This window comes from Brachycentrus maculatus, unplaced genomic scaffold (genome assembly GCF_059751285.1).
Source record: "Brachycentrus maculatus isolate JH-2025_06_01 unplaced genomic scaffold, ASM5975128v1 h1tg000049l, whole genome shotgun sequence".
NCBI classification, from domain to species: domain Eukaryota; kingdom Metazoa; phylum Arthropoda; class Insecta; order Trichoptera; family Brachycentridae; genus Brachycentrus; species Brachycentrus maculatus.
Genome location: NW_028280803.1, coordinates 295,783 through 317,494, shown reverse-complemented (window position 1 = coordinate 317,494; position 21,712 = coordinate 295,783). Strand labels below are relative to the sequence as shown.

The window sequence follows — 21,712 nt, the reverse complement described above, 5'->3', positions numbered from 1 at the left end:
TCCAACAGAACTTTAAATATTTGGGAACCAAGTACTTTAATAACCTTCGTACAGATATAATAAAAAATTGAAGACATCAAAATGCTCAAAAAGAAATTAAATGAATTATATACGCGTTAATCCAAGAAGAAAAAAACACTAAAAAACAATTATAATCAAATATAAATAAATAAAAATCATACTACCAACATACATAAACACTAAATAATAAGTCCCTCTCCAAGCACAAGAGCTTAGTCTCTTTATTGGAGAGAACTGCGTTATTAATTTTAAGATTGTAAAATAAGAAATGTCTAGAAAATGCAATATTTTTTTGAAAACTTTTGTAACCGTATTAAATAATAATAAAAAATTGTTACATATTTATATTCTTTAGCGGGTGTGAAATAACGAATCGGTCCAAACAAAATGAACGACCCGGTTCAGTGAATCGGGTCGCACGTTGAATCACAATCACCAAATCACCGATCGGCGCAGAGCGCTTGTGCGAGCGGAGTTGGATGGACGCCCCTCAGTTCACGATCATGGGGGGTGACGTTTATATACCGATTTGTATCAGCGAAAATGACATTTATAAAGGCGTATCAAAAATAATTGCCGCACTAAGGCCAAACTGGAACGTCGAAAATGTGATTTACAAGGTTAACTTTCCGGAATTTTCAAGGAATTTTCCGCATGCGATTCCAATTAGAATACCACTCGCGCATATGTCATTTTCGCGTAAAAATTAAACTCACTATTTTTCTTCTAGGTTTTTACTGACGGTATAACAAATAAGCTAGTCGGTTGCTTTTACAACTATAGAGACGAAATTGACATGAAAGATGTCGTCTTGGTTCGAATTTACGGAAACAAAACGGATTTGCTTATCGACAGAAAGGCTGAATTGAGGTAGGTAATTTAATTTATACCCTATTTATTTAAATTTTTACTCTTATTTTGTTTTTACCCACATTTATCATATTTTCAATTTGCTTTATATTTTATATTTAGGATTTAAATTATTCATGCAGCATATGTAATTTTAAAAAAAAAATCGTGCGCTAATAAATTTACAAAATTTTCACTATGTGATAGATACCTATTACATATTTTTTCTCTCTTATTATTTTTTTTGTATACGTACCTGCATATTTTTATTATTGCTTCATTTTTCATTGTAAAAAAATAAGTCATTTGAGTACATTTTAAAAATAAATTTCCACCGGTTTAACAACAGAAAATTGACTGCATATACCTGAAAGCCATGTAAACCTATGTCTGGAAATAGTTTTTTTCTTACTCTAAAAAGGTTTTTTTTTTAAATATATTTATTTCAAAATTATATGATAATAAACAAAAAGACATAATAATATCAAAGATGACCACACACAAATCAACAAATTATTATTGTGTTTTGTTTTGCTGTCTAACCAAGTCCTTGTACTAAATTTTAAATATAATTGAAAATCTTAAATAAATAAAAATATTATAATTTATATTTGAAGCACAAACTTTGTGATTTTCCACTTTATAATTAAAATGTTACTTTGTTTTAAAATCACTAAAATATTTTATTATAACTTAATTATAATGTCTACCGGTTTCGAAGCTAACCGCTTCTTTATCTTTTAGTATTAATAAGTCATGATAAAGAAGCGGTTAGCTTCGAAACCGGTAGACATTATAATTAAGTTATAATAAAATATTTATAGTGATTTTTTTAAAAACAAAGTTACATTTTCATTTTAAATATAAAAGAAATAATAATTTGAGTCAATGTTTAATTTCATTTAATTAATGTCAAGCTCCTTAGCTATCCATTTACATACAAAATAAATATAAATGTTTTGTACTAAAAACCTATCTCTGCAGTGTAGTAGTTAGTGAGATTGGAAAAAATGGTCAAAATAAACATATCCCATTTTTCACTTCAATATTTATTTAATATCATCCTGGAATGATACCTGAAACGCAGAACTGATCACCTTATTTTCTGTAAATATCAAGATAACACTGCATTGATGTGATGCACCATTAGGTGCAGACAAGAGTTAGACGAAGAAAAAGTTAAATCGTTGAACTAAAACCCTCTCAGATACTATATATGAGTAATGATTATGATTTGCTTTAGATCACAGGTTCCCAAACTTTTTTAGTCTGGTGCCACCCATATCAAAATTTCTCGTCAAAGGTGAAAATAAAACCGCCAGAATGTCCCATCATAGAAAGAGGAAAGGAATAAAAATATATATCTTACTTCTTAGCACTTCTATCTGTCTCTTTGGGCATCTTATGCCCTGTAAAAGTCTTCTAGAACGCCCACAAGGAAGCGTTATCGCCCACTTTGAGAAATACTGCTTTGGATTTATTATTTTTGCTGTAATGAATAAAAAAGTTTGCTGTAATGAACAAAAGTTTAAAAAAATATTGGATCTAAAGATATTTTATTTTATTTATTGTGAATAGCTCTGAGGCTATGAAATAAAATGGTAAATAAATTTATGTATAATTTTTTTTTTTTAATCTGAAATGTATTTCCATATCTTTATATATTTAGACATCAAGAAAAATAAATACTTGTAAAACATACCTGCATTCATAAACAACATGGTATTTATAACATAATGATAAAATAAACACAGATAAAAATTCATTATTATCTAGCCCTTCCTATCAGTAGTGTTTATCGTGATGTGTAATAATGACATAATGTGCATAAAATTGTGTTCAGATATGATAAACGATTGTGCATTTATATCAATCATAATTTGCAGGCAAATAATTAGTCATGACTTCACAATGTGAACTCAAAAAATGGGAAAATCTTTTTATTTTATTTCTCTTTATTAACATATGTCCGCCTCCGTAGTGTAATGGTACGCAGGCTCAGCTACCGTACTGGAGGTCCCGGGTTCGATTCCCAGGGGGGGTCAAATAAATATAAGTGATTTTTTCACTCTTATATTTATTCAATATTACCTTGGACTAGTACTGGAAGCGGAGGGCTGATCACCTTTCCTTCATGTGTAAACGATCAAGATAACACTGCGTTTATATGACGCAGTGCCCTATGCACCATTGGGGTGCGGATAAAGGTTTTATTATTATTATTATTATTAACAAATAAATTAATAATAAATATTGCAGGGGAAGCTTTAATGTTCTTAATCATGGGTGGCCAACATTTTCAGCATCCGGGCCAAATTTTATAAATGAGATTTCCTACTTGGCCATTAAACAATTTTTTTTATACGAATCAAACAAGAAATATATAGTTTTTTTTTTAAGATAAACCAAAAATGAGAATCAAACATATTTATTAGATTAAAGTTAGGCAATGCGAAAAATAATAATAAAAAAATGTGTGATATGCTCCGCGGGCCACAAGTAGACACCCGGCAGGCCGCATGCGGCCCGCGGGTCGCAGGTTGGCCACCCTTGTTCTAAATCAATTTTGTAAAGAAATATGAGAGATATAAAAAAATAAACGACTCTTTGAACTGCTGCCAATATTGTTGAATAGCAATGATTTTGTACCTCGAAGTGGAGCTTGCCCCTATTCCTAATTGAAGCTGGAATCAACAGGAAAAAATAATTTTTGGACTGCTTTTGACAGCATTGGTATCAATTTTCATAAAACATGTATACTGGTAAAAATGCAATATCACTATCATTTGCTAAAATGTCATTTTTATTGAGCGAATTATGTCATTGAAAATTAAAATATTCCTTTCTATATATGATCTAGTATCTTGAATCCGATATTCCTGCTGAATGATTATATCCTATTCTGCAAATTAACAAAAACTCTGTTTTTTTCTTACTGAACGGAATTAGTAAAAAAATATTCATTTTTTATGGCACCCTGATTCGTCTCAGGGTTTCAAAAGGTTAAACATATTTGACAAATTAATTTATTGTTGTATGAGTCAGCAGATCAATAATGATAATTTGAACGTTCATTTAGCTGTATATTTCTGTGCCATGGTACCTACATCTCCTTTTGTTGAAGGTCATCTGCTTTTTATCTAACCCAAAGAAATGTTTTGATGAAATAAACTTTGAATTTATTGTAATATTTGCATTATAGAAAAGGAATTTTCTAAAGTATCGAAGATCCTCGATTTACCGGGATGAATGCTAAAAACAAATCCTGGCTGAGTGACTTTACTGGTTAATTTTAAAAAATGTAGATCGCTATCTATTATATAACCTATTTAAACATACATAATAAACATAAGTGTCGGGTTGTGATCCCTTGGTTAGTGTCGCAGGCTCTTAGAGTCAGAGTTTCTGGGTTCGGATCCACTCTACCACAATTTGATACCTATTTTCAATAATAAGCCGCTTAGGCTCACAGAAATATTTTTATAAATAATAAAATCATAAATATTTCTCTTTTTAAAACAAAACCAAAAAAACTTCATTACAAACATGCATTATTAAAATTTCCAGAGAAGCAAATGTTAAAAAAATCCCTGATTTCTTTGTCTCAATGGCGATAGTTATTATCAGACTGGCTCATGTAAATCCATTTCAGGACATAATTAACAATTGTTTTAACAAAATAAAAGAACTGTCAGCTGGGTTGTGCTCTTTCTTGCTGCGGTGGTCACAAACTTGCAATAAACTTGCATAAAGCTGCAAAATCTTTGAAGAGAAATATTTGTTTTTTTATTATTCACAAAAATACTTGAATTTCATACTTTTTCTGTGAGCCTAAGCGGCTCATTATTAGAAATAGGTATCAAATTTTGGTAGGTTGGATTCGAATCGAGAAACTCTGACTCAAGAGTCTGCGACACTAACCACGGGACCACAACCCGACATTTTGGACTTCAAAAAAAGAGGAGATGGTTGTTCCTCGGTCTATTGGTTAAAAAAAATTAAATTCACGAGACCGGTGATGATTTTTTTGTCCTAAATCTTCTTCTTGTTCTTCAAACCCTTATCCGCACCCAGTGGTGCATAGGGCACTCAATCATATAAACACAGTGTTATCTTGATCTTTAACACATGAAGGAAAGGTGATCAGCCCTTTTTTTCAGGTACCAGTCCAGGGTAACACTGAATAAATATTATATTGAAAAAATCACTTCTATTTATTTGACCCCCCCCGGGAATCGAACCCGGGACCTCCAGAATGGTAGCCGAGCGTTCTGATCATTTCACTACAGAAGCTGCCTAAATAATGTATAGAATTACATATTGTGAACTAAAATGGCTTATTAATGAGTGGTGTTAAATAAATTATCTAAAATCATTTTATTTTTTTCAGAAATATCAAAGTTTTGCACAAGGCAGGGTTGGCGCCAAGTCTCTATGCTGTGTTTGAGAACGGGTTGGCTTACCAGTATGTGTCGGGGGTTACACTCACCGTGGAGAGTATTCTTTTACCTTCAGTGTGGAAGCTGATAGCGCAACAGATGGCCTCCATGCATAAAGTGCGAAAGGATGATGAGGTAACTTTGTTATTTTAACAGACGGTTAAAACGCTATCTTATTTTACAATCCGTCGCTATACATGAAGTTAAATACACAGATCAAAAACTAGCAACACAAATATTCCTAACATAATAATAATAATAATAAAACCCTTATCCGCACCCCAATGGTGCATAGGACACTGCGTCATATAAACGCAGTGTTATCTTGATCGTTTACACATGAAGGAAAGGTGATCAGCCCTCCGCTTCGGGTACCAGTCCAGGGTAATATTGAATAAATATGACAGTGAAAAAATCACTAATAACTGGGAATCGAACCCGGGACCTCCAGAACGGTAGCCGAGCGTGCTGACCATTACACTATGGAGGCGGACATTCCTCACATATCTACATATAAACAGACCCATTCCAACCACCTTTAGCACATTTAGACATGTTTAAAAAAATATTTTTTCTTTAATTAAAATGTACCTTTTTTGTAAAAAAAATCTATAATTTTTTTATTATAACTTAATTATAATGTCTACATACCGGTTTTGAACCTAACCATTTCTTTATCAAGACTGATTAATCAGTCTTGATAAAGAAGCGGTTAGCTTGGAAACCGGTAGACATTATAATTAAGTTAAAATAAAATATTTATAGTGATTTTAAAACAAAGTTACATTTTAATTATAAAATGGAAAATTACAAAATTAGTGCTTCAAATATAAATTATATTCTTTTATTAACTAATTTTCATTTGTGTAAAGTGATAAATTATACCAGCCTATGACGGTCGTCATCCCCGTAAATGCCCGGACTTCCATATACTTCTTCATCTTTAATGAGATGTCTATTGTAGTTCAAATAAAATCATGTGTCTGCATGGTATCAAATACCATAAGAGGGTCGATTAAAAAATGCAGACAGCCTTTAAAATGCACCATAGAAGTGTATTAAGTAATTTATCTAACATTTTTCCTGCGTTTTTGCCCGTTGATAATGTGACATAAAATTTAATTTCAGATTACCAAAAAATCGACATGCAATCAAAGTTATTTGATATTATGAAATCAGTTACGAAAATCGTGTTTATGAGAGTTAAACATCGCTCGAAAGTGTATTCATATCACAAAACTTGTGATAAAGAGATACTGACATTGACCTAAAACAAATTTACTTTTAAAAAATAGCGTCGTAATATTTTAAATGCTTATACTGATTTTTATTTATGATTGTTTTAAATATTTATTTAATAATAATTTTTCCGTGTCTGTAGTGTAGTGGTTAGTTTATTCGGCTTTATAGCACGGGCTAAAGGTACCAGGTTAACTCCTGGGGATCGAAATAGTAATAAAAGTGATTTTTCAGCTTGATATTGATTAAATATTACTCTATACTGGTACCTAAAGCGCAGGACTGATCACCCTCTCTTTATGTGATTATCGATCATGACGATACTGTATCAATGCAATGCAGCATCCTATGCACCATTGGGTGCGGACAATGGTTAGAAGAAGACTTAAAATGTAGTATCATCTATTCAAATAATATTTTAATGTATCAGTTTTTAAAAAAAATGCATTTTTTCTTCATGTTCCTTCTCACATCACTCCGAATTAATATTTATACCATTCAAACTTTCCAATGAATTATCATCCAAATTTAAATAATTAAAAATAACAAAATCTCCAAGTCCCTCAAAAGTAATGCCACAATAACTCATTATCTATTTGTATAACTTTGGCAGTTATACAAATTGATATATCTCTAAAAAAACTGTTTTTATTTACACAAGTGAAATAATTTATAGTGAGAGATTGATAGATGTTTAAAAAAAGAGTCTCTGTTCATTTTCTTTCTCAAACAAGCCGAGACTAAGCAAATTTAAACAATATCGGCTCAACACAGGCTTTGCCTAAAGAGCCATAATACATATAATTAATAAAATATTAAAAAAATGTATCTATGTACCTAAAATAAAATAAAATATATGATAAGTGTCAGATGTTTATGTTGGTTAACCTGTGGTCCTCGCTGTAGTGGCAATACTTCACTGCCATTACTGGCAACACTGCGCCACCACGCTGGCAACACTGTTGTTTCATACCTTGCCTGACTAGTGCTCTATCTTGATTTGTAAATTTTAATTGCATATATTTTTTAAAGAAATCTTTCAAATCAAATCATTTCATGAATTGTATTTGTGTGATCTTAGTACCGGCAGAAATATGTACTTACACAAAATGTATAATAATGTTTACAGTAATAATTTGAATTTACAGTTTGTGGACTTTAAATTAAATACATATACCTAAATACCTACTCAATACTAGAAATTAACTCCTTATTGACTCTTATTGACCCAAGTCATTTAAAGCCCAAATGTTATTCAAGCTGAATTGCCAATTGGCATTGATGCTATCAATTATATGTACATTGTACATTCAGTATTACCTATTAACTTAAGTGATGGAAACATTCATTTCATAGTCCTTGTTGAAATAATAGTAGCCAAATAACTCAATTTGACAAATCAACATCTGTTTGACGCTGGAATAAATTATACCTTTTAATAATAAGACAAAGTAAAAGGCAATTTTGTATTTACAAAAGCTGTATTTCTCTACCACTCAAAGTATAATAAAAAGGTGATTTACCTGCTTCTGTAGGGAAATAATAAATAATAATAATAAATCCCTTACCGCACCCCAATGGTGCATAGGGCACTGCTTTCATATAAACGCAGTGTTATCTCGATCGATTACACATGAAGGAAAGGTGATCAGCCCTCCACTTCAGGTACCAGTCCAGTGTAATATTGAATAAATATTAGAGTGAAAAATCACTTATATTTATTAAACCCCCCTGGGAATCGAACCCGGGACCTCCAGAACGGTAGGCGAGCATGCTGACCATTACACTACGGAGGCGGACATTTCTGTAGGGAAATGGTAAATTTAATTGAGTACCGTAGAACGGGGCTACTTGATCTTTGATGTGTTAATTGAGCCCAGTACAAAAAAAATTAAAACTGTATTTGGTCTACAATAATGAACGTATCGTGACAATAAGTGTCACCTGTCAGGGAAACAATGAATCATGTCGATACGTTCATTATTGTAGACCAAATACAGATCTAAATATTTTTTTTGTACTGGGCACAAGTAACACATTAAAGTTCAAGTAGCCCTGTTCTACGGTACTAAAATCATACTCAGTTATGTTAAATTCACAGCTCAACTTGGAAAAAGTGTGAGAGAGACCTATGGAGTTCTCACTCACACTTATGAATTTTATAATCTGTACTATAGTACTATTATAAGATCAGCCCAGTACACAATACAATACTTATTGTGCAGAAAAATTCGTGATTTTACTGATAATACTCAGTACAATTGTATGTACCAATTTATAAGCACCTGCTTTTGTGGAAGGAGCTAAACGTCTCTTTCGGTTAAGTAGTTTCAACATAGTGTGAGAGGGTGCTGCGCAGAAGTACAGAAGATTCTTCTTCTTCTTTTAACCCTTATCCGCACCCAATGGTGCATAGGGCACTGCATCATATAAACGCAGTGTTATCTTGATCGTCAACACATGAAGGAAAGGTGATCAGCCCTCCGCTTCAGGTCCAGGGTAATATTGTATAAATATTACAGTGAAAAAAAATTACAGAAGATAAGGGGCAACAGTTGTGTTGTCAATTTTATAATTCTCAAATAAGTAGTGTTTTATTTCTTTATTTTGAAAAAATAAAATTATAAATGAAAATATGATTTTTACACATTTATATTGAATCATAAAGATTTTCATTAGATAAAAATATGAATGAAATATTTAATATAGGTATCCCCGGATTGAAATATTGAATTAAAAAATATCCCATTTAAACATAAAAGACACACTCTAAAAAAAAAAATTAATGAACACAACAAACATATACAGACTTACAATAGAAAACTAAATAAGAGAACTCCCTCGCACCGCATAAAAATATATGTCCCCCAGTAATATCTTTTTTTTATGTATAACATGATACTATCAACAACAAAAAAGAAGAAAAAAGTCCCTCCCCAAGCACAAGAGCTCAGTCTCTTTTTTGGAGAGGCTCAGCGCAACTAAAATTATAAGATTGTATTATTATTGTATTGGGGGCTGGACATGTGGCGGCACTGGAGCACAGTGCTGCGTTTACCAACAAGCTAATGTTCATCTATCTCTCCAAATTTTCTTTTTTTTTCTTTCACCGTTTCTTTTCATTATTTTAATTTTTATTTGTTTATTATTTTTAATTTCATTTTATAAAAAAAATGTTGTAGAACATATATGGCTGACTAAGTATTGCACCCACCACTAAGTCAAGCTGGAATAAAGATTTATTATTATTATTATTATTGATTAGAAATGTATAGAAATTGTATTTAGTTGTATAAAAACCATAATAAAAAAGACACTATTAAATGTTCTGTAAATGCTAATGTAAACAATGTTTTCTTGCAGATAAGTGTAAAACCAATATTATGGTCCAAAACGGAGAAATTTTTGAGTCTTGTACCTGAACAATATACTAACTCCTGTCAACAGATAAGGTAACAAAAAGATATTTAAATGAATATTAATTTCTATCAGTTTAAATTTTCACTGTATCCATGACCTGTTTGATCTCTCGTTAACATATGTTATGATTACTAGATATGAGGAAATTATCAAGCCGTTATGTGAATTGCAAAAAGAACTGCCGAGATTGAAATCCCACCTCACGAAACTAGATAGCCCGGTAGTGTTTGCGCACAACGACCTGTTGCTAGGAAATGTAATCTACAATGAAAAGAAACAAAAGGTCACCTTTATTGATTATGAATATGCTGATTACAATTACCAAGCATTTGACATTGGAAACCATTTTGCTGAATTTGTTGGTAAGCACACAACATTGTAATGTATTTCCCCATTATTTTATTATTTCATTTGTTTTTATTCCAAACCACGAGTTTAAGTGTGAAGGCCTCTAAAGGTGGGGACTGACCGGAGTCATTTCGTCGTAACGTCGCACGTTACGATGCGAGCATTCGTATAGTCATTACAGCGTTCCGAGTGCTCCATCCAAAGTTGAATGCTCGCCGCGAATGTTACATTAAGACGAAATGTGGAGGTCAGTCCCCACCTTAAAGTTCGTATGGCATATCACTTTGTAAAATATAATGAATGAATGCATAAAATGATCGAAAGAAATAACAATATAATTAAAAAAAATAATAATAATAAATATATGTACATATTTATGTGCAATAAATATATAGAACAAGATGGCAGCAAGTTAAGGGGGTCTTAATGGTGTTGTGCACTGGGTGTTGGGGACTGTATCCACCCTGGTGAGGCTCTAATGGTCTTATTTTCTGAATTTTGTATGTGCTGTCAGAATATGATTTGATATTGATATATGATTTGTATGATTTATGGCATAGTAGGGTGGAGAAATTATTCACACGTCCAGCTGTATATATTGTCCAGGTGCTTGAAACTTTTGCTGTTGTATTTTCTAGGTCTGACGGATATTGACTACAGCCGCTACCCCTCGAAAGAATTCCAGTTGTCCTGGTTGACAGAGTACCTGGAATCATTCTCAGACCGGGAAGTAACCTCTAATGAAGTAGAGAATCTGTACAACCAAGTTAGCCAGTTTGTTCTGGCTTCGCACTTCTTTTGGGGAATTTGGGCCCTTATACAAGCGGAATATTCTACTATTGACTTTGATTTCCTCGAGTGAGTACTGCTATAATATCATTTGAAAACATGCAAACATGTTTAATTTTTTTATTTCATCATACACAAAATTACATCTATAAATTTACATGAATGTGTCCTCACCGGTTTTTGTCCGAGTGTTTTTAAAATTTTCACTCATGAATTACATGAAATGATAGTAACTTTAAACATAAAGAGTAAATCCACTCACGAGTGGGCATAGGCTATGAAACTTAAAAAGTTGAAGCCTGAGTAGGGTCATGATAAGCGGTGTTGCATAAACCTTAGCTAGATTTCAGAGTCACTTGGATGTTAGGTAATTCAAAAAAAAAAAAAACTCACCGGTTTTTCCCGTGGCCGGCGGACATTTTTTATTCATTTGTCATAATTCATGCGATTATGGTTGACGTGCCCAAATGATACAAACTATTAAAATTCATTATATTTAAGTACATACATAAATATAATGAATTTTGATAGATTGTAGAATTTTAGTAAAAAAATAATGATTTTTTTAACACTTTTTTAATGATTTTTTTCAGGTATGCCGCTATAAGATTCAATGAATATTATGCTAAAAGGGACATTTTTCTTAACAAATCCAGTTGATGTTTATTATTATCATTTGGTGTATGATTTGTTAAATATTGTGTGGTACATTTGAAAGAAATCAAATTTCTGTACAGAAACACATGTTTATGTGACCAGCCAGAACTTTTACTCACTCCAACCATATTTTACCAGTCTGAAAATGTCTTTTAGTGGGTGAAAGCACTAACTGATTAAATAAACAAGTGTAGTATATCAAGTATTTCATTTCAAATGAATAAAACAAGTAAATGTACATATGGAATCCAAAAATGTTTTACAAAAAATCAAATTAAAATTTGTTAGATAAGTTATATCAAAATTTGCAATCTCTAAAAAAACTATCAATATGCATTTGATAAAAAAATTTATTGACTTAACAAAGTTATGTTTTATGATTAAAATTTAATGTGATGTAGATTTTAATCTCTGTGTTCAAAGTAATCGATTATTTACAACATTTTGAGTGAGTCCAAATACTTGTACACAAATCTGGATTATCTCCAATTAGGAGTTATTTTTACATTACTTTTTGACATCTCAACAGAAATATCTAGAAGTTTCAAAAATTTTAGTAGTGTGGTTGACAATCATGGGTAGAATTGGTAAATGTTACACATGTGTAAATTGATCACTTAACCAAGCTTTTGATGGTTGTAAGCCGGTCGTAAGCCGTAAATAAATGCCCAGACTTCCATATTCTTATATTATTTCAAGAAATAAAAATACTTTGTGTTTTGATCCACTCACATTTTTATTTACCAACTAGTTTCGGCAACAACCTGTTGCCCTCTTCTGGGTTTAATTTATGACTCATAAATTAAACGACAAAAAAAGACTCATAAATTTGTCATAAATTAAACCCTGAAGAAGGCAACAGGTTGTTGCGGAAACTAGTTGGTTAATAAAAATGTGAGTGGATCAAAACACAAAGTATTTTTATTTCTCGAAATAATATATCAATATGATCCACAAAGTTAATGCTTTCAATATTCAAAACATTCCATATTCTTATTTATCTATGTTGAGATGGCAAAAAATTATGTAATTGATTATTTTTTACCCACTAAAAGTTTGTTTTTTTAATTATCAAAGATTGTTTGGGGGCAAAGTATAAACCATATCACAATGAAAAATACTTGATGAATTGTAATTATAAATTTAAGATCTTACTGGTATTTATTGAATAAGAATTTTCCTTTAAAATAAAAAATAAAATCCTGTGCTATGACTGAAAAGTGAAAAGGCCACAAGTGTCACTCTGAGAACATTAGGAGAGTTTCGAATAAACTCAAATGACAACAGAATTACACCGCGCCAAAATTGCGATCCCAAATGCATAGTATCTATTTTTCTTTAACCACATATTGCTAATAGTGAGCATCATTCAGACAACTTACTAATACCACAAAATATCAAAAATAAACACAGTCATCTTATGGTGTTTGAAAATGATGCGGAATGAATAAAAAAATCAATCGAATTTAAGAAATAGTGGTATTTACCAAGTGAAATTTATAATCGTCAGTATGTCCAACCCTGCTAATTCAGCAAGTTGTGTGAATGACGTTTAATGTTAAAAAGCTTTTGTATCGTGCCGTAGCAGCCTCATCTTAACCCAAAATCAAATTTCCTATGAAATCGCATGGTAACGGAAACACATTTAGTTTAACTTAATATTGTGGATATGGAATACCATTGATCTGTGATCGAATTGCGGTGAATTTTGGCCGAAAATATGTGTTTTAAAATATATATGTTAAGTAAGTTTTTAGTAATTTTATAAATGTCTGTTTTCCCTAAATCCTTTTCGCTTTTCAACTTTGATATTATTAACATAGTAAATAGATATTAATTATTATTTACTATTATTATTATTATTATTACTAAAGCAAGGCACAAATTCTAATAAATAGAAAATTAAGTTGTATAAAAGATACAACATTTATCACAAATCATAAAAATTTTAGCTTATAAATTCTAATAAAATGTTTAATTTTGATCCAAGTTTTATTTTGCAGCTAATGTTTTTTTTATCAAATTTAATGTGAAAATATGTAAACCAAATGTCAATTTAATTGAATAAATAAATGCTTAAGATATTTTTAAGGATTGTGATACAGTCATATATTGAAAAGTTGAAAGCCACACATAATTGTAAACATGAAATACTTTAAAAGTATTATTATATTTAGTCAAATTCACAACCAAAATTAAGTTGTAAATAAAGAGAGTACAGTAAATACGCTTTATACAAATGAATCTATTCCAAAAGTACATTAAGAATTTTTTCAAAGTCCTTATTCATTGGATGTGTCTGTTAGACGTTAGAATGGATTACGAGCATAATCAAATTAATTTTTGTACTAAAAATTAAATAAAGGTGCTAAATGGAAGTTTAGAAACAACCAATTATATAAGATCACCAAACTGTGTATTCAGCAAGCTTGTGAGAAAGGCTGGAGCCTAATTAAATATTTCTTAAATAGGTTGACTTATTGGCGAGTGAATTTTGTAAGGTAAACTATATCTGTGTGAAACTTAAACTTTTTTCACAATATCATAGATTAACCAAAAATTACTACAACTAATTTTTTAAATAAAAAATGGAATTGTGATCAATTCATGAGACAACTGATTGATTGGTTCAGAAGTTTTTCAGCCATCGGTGTTGCCATTTAAGTACTTTATTTTAATTTACATTATATTGTCCGTGATATAGACAATACAAAAATTATGAAAAGAAGACCATAAATCATCACTCTATCAGTCCTATTTTCTTATTTAACTTGACATTGCCCTTGAATTGTAAGTGCAAATGCAACATTATCCTTTGCGACTAATTTTTTTGGACAATAAGGTTTTTCCATACTTTCTAAGAAGCTAAGCCACTTATTTTTATTTTAAATAATTATACTTTCTTGCTAGGTAGGTTTTATAGATCTTAAATGTGCAACCATAACCCTAATAAATACCCTGTGACTTTATTTTTATTTCATTAATTGATTCGGTAGTCACATTGTGGTACAATTATTTTTAATTTAAATTTAACTTGGTAAATAGCACTATTTCTTAAAACCTATGGTGATACTAATAATTCAGATACGAAATCCATCAAAACACATGTTACAATAGATTTTAAGAAATAGTGGTGTTACCAAGTAAAATTTAAATAAAAAACATTACTTTTATACTGTCGTGGGATTTCTTTTATTCAAACGATTTGCCAAGAACTAATACAGTTAAAACTACCAACTTGATGTTACCAATAACATTCCTATACTAAGAAATATGTATGATGTGTGAAAAACTATTTTAACAGAAATGTGATTAATAAAACATTTAGTCAATAATTTTGTTTGCGACATTGTGTTGTTCTCTTGTTAAATATGTTGAAATCCCTGTAATCTTGTTGTAATACATAGTTAATATTGCAATTGATTTTATGATTTTATCGAATACTATGAAGTTTAATTCCATTTATCGCTCATGTCTTGCAAAAACATAAACATTTCAGATCAATCAGAACATAGTATTGTCACATATTTATTTTACCATAAACTCACAAACGATAAAAACTTACAAACTACATATAGATTCAAAAAGATGTTTAAAATACTAGATTACTTACTGGATTCAAATTTAATGATTGTATTATTATTAAAAACCTATAATTTTTATTTTCAAAGTTCATTATTAAAAGAATAACGATAGGTTTTTAAAAGCAATACATTAATGAAATTTGATTCATCCATATACTTTTTTTAAATATTTGTTTCGATAGAATTTTATAAATTTATCCTTTGTAAACTAACAGTTTATGGTAAGAGAAATATTTATGAACATGCTATGTTGCAATCCACCTTGATCCGGCCCGTCAGCCGATGGCCGATCACGCGTTACCGCATGATAAAAATTCACATTATGTTAAAACTACTTAGATAATATTAAAACTATAGAAAAAATTATAGGAAATTTATAGTTTGGTTATCTCATGAAATCCAGCTTTTCATGTAGGCAATCAAAGTGTATTTGAAAGTGTAAAAAATAATGTTATTAATAACTCAATACTGTTATTCAGATATTTTAAACAGAAAATAAAATTAGCATTCAAAATAACTCAAAAGGGGATCAATGTAATTTAAAACCAAATTATATTATAATAATCCTCACACCCTAATGTTATGACTCATCTTAAGTGTAATTATTTTAGTCTAAATAGATTTTTTAATAAATACAAAACTGTTTTATTTAATTTATTTATTTAAAATGTGGAAACAAATGTAACCATCAACTTTTTCCCTTCATTCTAGATAACGTGATTCAGATGGATGCAGAAATTCAGGATAAATTTAAAGCAAATTCCAATAAAAAAGTTTGTTTTACACGTTATTGTTTTCTGAGAGCATTAGTGTTCCCCATTTAATTAAGGTAATAACCCCAATAAAGTATTGGGTGTTTGACATATCCGAATTGATCAGCGAGTATCTATGAGTAGACGCATGAAAGAGGCGAAGATCGTTTGCAGACAGATTAGTGTGGCATTCTATTTTCTCCTCCTACAACTGCGGAAGGCAACTTGATGGTTAGTTAGTCAGTGTTTGACATTTTAAAAGATGTTTTATTAATCAAAACTATATTTTCTTACAACAAGGAATTGAAAAAGTTAGATATTAAAAAAATATATAAATATATTTATGTGTGAATGGACATTTTGTCTATGCTTTTGCATAGAGAAAGTGGAAAATCTAATTATCTTTGAAAATCTCACTTAAACACAAGGATTTGATTTACGTTTGTAATATAAAATACATGGTTCCTGAATAACATTTATCAACTAGAAAAATTATATTTTAAACAGACATGGTTAGACATCTTTTTTCTATGGAATTTTAACCAAATTGTCAAACATTGAAGATGTTCAGTACCCCCGGCGTATCATGTAAAGAAATAAAAATGCAATTAATTTTTGAGATTTATTGATTGACTGGTTTCTTTATTTTAACATAAAATATCATTTGACAATGACAATGAATTTATACAAACATATTAAATATGAAAAAAGAAAGTCTATCATAAAGATTAGATCAATTGGACATCATTATTGTCTCAACACAGTGTAATATTAATGAGGACTAACTTATATAACAAAATTTTAAAAACTTATGATAAAAAAAGGTTTTTCAGAATAGCAATTTATGTATATTTTGGCCAACCAGTGCAATACGTCGCAAATATGAAGAAGATTATATAAATTTATTCAGTCACATTAATGTTTAAACGGATGATTAATTTGATGTGTCATGAGATAAAAAAATGGACAAATTTTCATTTCAAAAGTACATAATTATTACATGTTGGAAGAGTATTAACAGACTCGTATTGAAGGGACACACTAAAAAAAAATATGACGCAATTACAAATAACAATGGTGCGATATTAATCGAATGTTAAAAAAAAATTGTGAAAAGTTTTTAAAAAAAAGGAATTAAATAGTGACATTGATGACAATTATATTGCATTTTCAAAGATTATAATGACCCTTTCCCGGCAAAACATTGTAAATTCGGCGAAGATTGTTATGTTTTAAGTAAGTATGTATGGTCTAGAAAAAAAGGAAAATTTGGAGCAACCAAGAATGTACCTATATTGACTAGATTTAATAGAACAGCAATCTTGGGCCAGCTGGCATTTAGCGCCGGACCTACTATAGATACACATGGCAACATGGCGCAGGCACCCGTGTACTTGCTCACGAGGATGGGAGAATAATTTACAAGCATTTAATGCTGATATTTACAATGTTTTCCCAAGAAAAGGTCAATACAATTGTCAAAAAGAGTTCAGCGTGTAAATGCCATTATCAGATTACTGAAAAACTAAAAATATACATATATTTATTAATTATTTAAATTAACACGTTTACAAAATTGTAAGTAAAAATGGTGATTTCAAGTTGGTGTGTTCTCCGAATGGCAGAGTGCGAAACACCATCCCATTATTACGTTTAAATGTTTTTTTGCAAATACAATGCCATCCTAAAAGTAGCACCATCTGCCAGAAATGTTACATTTCAATTAATGTCACTTAAGACACTTATGACGTGAAGTGTTTCATCTCTGCTGATGGCTGTGGGACGCAAAGATTTGTTAATATGATAGATTTTACGTACTTTTGGGAAGCGTTTGATAACAGTTGTTAAATGAAAGCGATCATCATTAACCCAATCTCCGCAGCTTAAATCTGTTTTATGGCATCCACACAGTGCAGTAGCACTATTTTTATTTACATGTATCAAACACATATTTTGTTGAGAGCAATAGATTTTTCATTGCATTAAGAGGAATAATGTAAGTTACAAACTTTTACAGTAAAAATATATGTTCTTGAGCTTTGAAGAAGACGACAATGTAAAATAAAATATGCAAAACTTTTTACTGTATCTTTCTCTCATTCTCAAACATGATCTCGAAAGTTACTACCACGCCACATGACGTTTATATTTTATCGGCTTACAATGGCTGTGTAGATTGCCACAACTTAACTAAAAAGGATGCTTTTCTTTGATTTTATTTAGACAGATGGCATTAGTATGGAGAAAAATTCAAGTTTAGAGGCAAGAATCATTATGATCCGGATATTTTAGCCAGAGAAATTAAATCTCGGGTTTTCGCGTTGAGTTCTCAAAGACTTAAGAGTACCGCGGTGATTGGGTTAAGCGAAAGCTGACCGTATTTCTTTGAGAATTAGGAGTACTCTTCTGGGAGAAGCGAGATGTCTTAACATTATGATGTGACTTTACAAAAAGGGTGGCAAAATAGTACACGAGTTGCTTCAGTAGCGAAGTACGAGACGTATAATATAGAATGTAACATTGGCTAAAGATATATCTCAACAGTCTTAATTTATAAATCTCTCATACAGTAAAAAAGTGAGAATAAATTGGTTATGAATAGAAATAATAACAAGTCTATAAAATACATGTCTCGCTGAGAGACGAGTCAAAATATATATTGGCTGATTCGAAATGCACGAGTCGTCTTGCACTGGATCAGATAATAGTAAACATCGTACAAAATTATCAGAATAATATATTCCAATCCTCACCAGGTATCACAATATCAAAATAAATTTATTTATAGGGGCATATGTAAAAATTTATCAAAAACTTCAAGTTGACCAACTCAGTAAGGTAGCCACTAGGAAAACAAATATATTTTATAACGATACAAAAATTAAAATTAGTAGACCTAGAACATACCAGAGCCGATGGAAATTAACTTACAGAAAAAAAAATACACACCGATGGCCTTATGTATCTTGTATGTCATTTTCAAAATGTCTATAAGATGTGAATTTGTTGCAATCATTTTACGAACAGACCATTTCAACTGCAAATCAAATATCAATGTTGAATTGTTTATAAACACTTGAATAATTAAGATAACAAAACCCTGAGGCAACATATTTATTCTTTTTAGACAAATTTGAGACATATTGCCGAGATGTCAGTGTTTTGTTTATTCAAATTACAGTTTTATATTATAAGTATGAATTTTCATCTCATGCATTATTTGAAAGGAAGATAATCATTCAAAGATTACGTAATGTTTACAAACTTTTGCCTTCTATTTTTTTTCAGTGCTGTTTTCTACACACATATTATATTATATCAAATGATTAGTGACTCAACACTTTTTTTTAATATTTCAAATAAAATGAAAATTTGATTTGATTTATTAACTATAATTTCAGTGTGCTCAGATATTTGTACACAAATAAATGCTGGATTTAGCTCTCCTTAGGAACAACAATTTCAACAACTGTAGATGTCACCTATGAAGTCTTCACCCAAAATGTGTTTTTTCTTGAGGCATAAATACAACTTTTTAAAATGTATATAATGAATATTAATATGATCACTAAAACCAGGCCAATGGCAGGTTGTAAGCTCTGTAAATAACCATACTTCCACATCTGCATCTAAATTAACCACTTTTTTATGCTGAACATATTTATAAAATATTAATATTTTTAACTTCGTGACACAATTTCAAGGACAGCGTAAAACTTCAGCAATTTCGAACAATGAAAAGATAATACACATATCGCTCACTCCTTTCAAGAACGTCATAAATCAAAAATTGTCAATTTTCAGTTGTGCATATTTTCGTAAATGCCCAGAAAATGTACTAGATCCTAGCAAAAGGGGCATATTTTTAACTTAATATTTACCCGCTACAAGGCAGAAAGTGTTGTTTTTGCATTTTTAAGAAAAGGTATTGTTTAATTATTTTTTTTAAATATACTAAATATTTTTCAAATTGAGAAAGAACCTTCAGTTTTTGCCTAAAAAGATCTGTTGCACAGTAAAAAGTTCAATAAAGGGCTTCATATTTATTTTTAATACATTGTATTATATTTTTAAACTTTAAAAACGTTCTCCTGAAAAATCAAGTTTTTTTATTTATGACGTTCTTGAAAGGAGTGAGCGATATGCATATGTAATTTTTCAATCATCACATTTAATTTTATAAAAGTATATAGGGTAGACTGGGTACGGTTGAAACAAAGGACGGTTGAAACAGAGCAAATATCTTGCAAACCGTATGCGGTAGGGTGAAGGGTCCAAGGGACGAACAAAGCGGACAACAAGTTCAAACACGAATATCAGTGTTGCATCGCTCGCCGCACGGTGCAGTTGCTTGTAGGAGGTCTTATTGTATTTTGATAACCAAAAGTAAGTATTTTTGTTCTGAGAATTTTCCTTTTATTACGGTTTCTATTGAAACGATATTATTGAGTATGATTTCGTGTTTGAAATGAAGCTTGTAGAACACGATATAGTGATTAGTTTTTATGTGCCATTATTGTTAACATTACTATTTTCTGTTTTCCACCTAAAGGAGGGGTTGGGGACGGTTGAAACATTTTTTGTGGGTACGGTTGAAACAACATATTTTTTCAGTTTTCCTGTTTTCTAGATGCCGAGAGTACGCGCAAGAAAGACTTCGAGAGGGGAGGTCGACTTGTCGAGGTATACATACGCTTATGAGGAGGTTAAAGCAAGAGATTCACTGCGAAAAGCGGCGGAGAAGCATGGATTAAACCACTGTTCGCTCATTATATATATACGAAAGCGAGATGCATCTGGTGAAGAAGAAAATGGGATATGAACCCCACAACGAAGTTTTTAATAAAGAACAAGAGCAGGAGCTTGCAAAATACTTGCTACTAAAAAAAAAACAGAGAAAAAAGAGATAAGAAAGGAACATGAAATAAGGTTGAAACGGATGAAAACTAAGTAAGTCAAGAAAAGATTGGATGGAGGAAAAAGTAAAAGGATCGTTAAAGGAAAAATAATCATAATACGCAACATGAATCATCATCAGAAGAGGACGAGTGCTATTGTCTTGTTTGTCTGTCACTGTATTCAGAGAGCAAATCCAGTGAAAAGTGGATACAGTGCACCACTTGTAAACTGTGGACTCAAGAAGACTGCACAAAAGGTGGTCTTAGCTATGTTTGCCACAATCGCGACTCGGAATGATCCCAAAGCTAGATTTTCGCTTGATTTATGACTAATAAAAATGAAAGAAGTGTTTCCTTTTAGTTTATTCACAGATTATTTTCGTTCGATTTGTTTTTTTTTTTAAATGCCATTGTTTTTAGTTGTTTTTGTTCATTACATATCTGTAGACTGATTAATATTGTCATGCGGTGCCATAATTATTTATAAAACAAACATAAATAATGAATAAAACGTCTTACAATATTAAATATTGATTTATTTGCGTGTGTTTCAACTGACCCCAATCACTGTTTCAACTGCCCCTGGTATGGGGACGGTTGAAACAAATCGGATATATTTTTTAAATTTGATCTGCCACTAAAAATAACACACCGGGTACTGAAATAATACTTCCCATTAGTAGACAGAAACACACTCTTGTATTTAATGCATCTTC

The 21,712-nt window shown here is 30.8% G+C and overlaps 1 protein-coding gene across 1 annotated transcript; it reads left to right on the top strand.

Annotated features, from left to right (window-relative positions):
- The first annotated feature begins 473 nt into the window (after positions 1 to 473).
- Positions 474 to 13,218, top strand: eas (ethanolamine kinase 1). The gene is made up of 8 exons (XM_088277669.1): positions 474 to 641; positions 752 to 891; positions 5,261 to 5,444; positions 9,912 to 10,000; positions 10,104 to 10,330; positions 10,955 to 11,174; positions 11,699 to 12,512; positions 12,625 to 13,218. Exons 1-7 carry the CDS (start codon positions 501 to 503, stop codon positions 11,763 to 11,765), a joined length of 1,068 nt encoding a protein of 355 aa, XP_088133795.1. The 5' UTR covers positions 474 to 500; the 3' UTR covers positions 11,766 to 12,512; positions 12,625 to 13,218.
- Positions 13,219 to 21,712: the final 8,494 nt, after the last annotated feature.